Consider the following 1696-nt stretch of genomic DNA (forward strand, 5'->3'; position numbering starts at 1 on the left):
GCATATATGGAAAATTCCCATGATGCTTTGAAACTGTCAGGTCTCACCTGTTTGCAGACCTGAGCAGCCAGGTTAGTGAACTCAGAACTGCCGGGCTCCTCATACTGTGGCAGGAATTGCTTGTCGTTGATTTCCATGGAGCCGATATAAATTCTCTTCATTTTCACATGCTGGGGCTCTGAAGACACACAGAGATGTTGCCAATATCTTTATACACAACATTCTGATCACAACTGTATATAATTGTTATGACAATTTTATGGGTGAGTTTCCCTTGTGGACTGGACCTCTCTCTCTTACAGGACAAATAACACTGCTACAGTTGTGAGAGGAAAGCTGGGGTAGTTTCTTCACTCATTAGTGAGACGTCCTGGCTTTGCCGAGGGTATTTTTATAGTGACAAACTCTTCTTTCCAATAAATGAAGATCTTCTAAATTAGCGAGACACCGTTTCCTCTCCATTATCTGCATCAAGCTGTGTAATTGAGATTTATATCAGGGAGTCAATTATTCTGAATTTGAAGCTTTTGTTTTCATAGGAGCCACAGTATCCAGAGTGATACGCAGCGAGGACGTAACACTATTAATGAGATAATCCAGTCCAGGTAGCTGCTCTGTTTCAATTAGACCTTACACCTGCCTGATATCCTGTCTGACATCAAGGCGCTCAGATATGTATTTTCAAATCCAACCCCCAGCATCAGGTTAGCTGAATGTAGTTTGATGAAGTCAGCTTACGGCAAAACAGCCCGACCAGCAATGCAATCACAGCCAGAACACCAATCACCAAGGCGACTCCTATTCCTGCCCCCTTCTTGTTGCATGACTTCTTCTCCACGTCCTTGGGATCTGGAGCCTGCAGAAATGCTTCCTCAACCTCATTGTCCTGCATACAGAGATAGTTGGAGAAGACAATGTTGATCAATTTGTTCAGGACTGTACAAAATCTCAAAGTGGCCTCAACATTTTTGTTTTGTTCAAGGCCAAAGTTTGTTTTTTATCTTTGTTTTTTTGTGTGTGTTTTTTTACACAGTCTGGCGTGCAACGTTATCAGGTAGGAATAGCAGGTTAGTAGACAGCAGACTGTGGGCTATTTACTCGACTGCAGTATTGGATGGTGTTTTCCAGTGACAGCAGCACAGCACTCGGTCTAAATTCAACAGTCCCCCAGCTTTTTGAAGATGCTGCTGTTCAGCATGTTTGTATTCACTACAGACTCTATATAAAAATGTAGAAGACGCACTGTGAGATTTGAAGCCTGAACCAGCAGTTTGCATTTTTTAAGGATTAAAATGTCCATATTGGACCACAGAGTGGACTCCTAACTTAATGGGAAACATAGTGACCTGAGTAAGTTATTATATCCATGTACATCACAGCCTGACTGAGAATCCAGCCATCTTCTTTCGCTCATCCTTACTCAGGGCAGCTGGAGCCCATCCCAGCTCTTACACCCCTGACTGGTCCATTAACAATAGTCAGTAAAAGGCACCAAGCAAAATGGAGTGCTCCGTCTGACCCCTAATTTCAAGTATTAAAGTTAACAAAAAGAGGAGTTATAAAAACAGCTATTATGACAACTAGAAAACTAGCCCCACAGGGTAAACCAGATTTTGTATAACAGATGTAAACGTGTTTATTTCTGTTGTATAGTTGTGTTGCTCTTTAATACGGGAGTCTGTGGCGACTGACTTAG

The 1696-nt window shown here is 42.2% G+C and overlaps 1 protein-coding gene across 1 annotated transcript in view; it reads right to left on the minus strand.

Annotated features, from left to right (window-relative positions):
- Nucleotides 1–1696, minus strand: part of LOC102306309 (suppressor of tumorigenicity 14 protein) — a gene marked incomplete in the record, with an annotated part of 17150 nt that overhangs the window by 13045 nt on the left and 2409 nt on the right. The window contains 2 exon segments of the mRNA XM_042215836.1: nucleotides 48–178; nucleotides 739–886. Coding sequence (XP_042071770.1) covers nucleotides 48–178; nucleotides 739–886 — 279 coding nt within the window.

The sequence above is a fragment of the Haplochromis burtoni genome, unplaced genomic scaffold (assembly GCF_018398535.1).
Source record: "Haplochromis burtoni strain Fernald_Lab_line unplaced genomic scaffold, NCSU_Asbu1 Contig_838, whole genome shotgun sequence".
Taxonomy (NCBI): Eukaryota; Metazoa; Chordata; class Actinopteri; order Cichliformes; family Cichlidae; genus Haplochromis; species Haplochromis burtoni.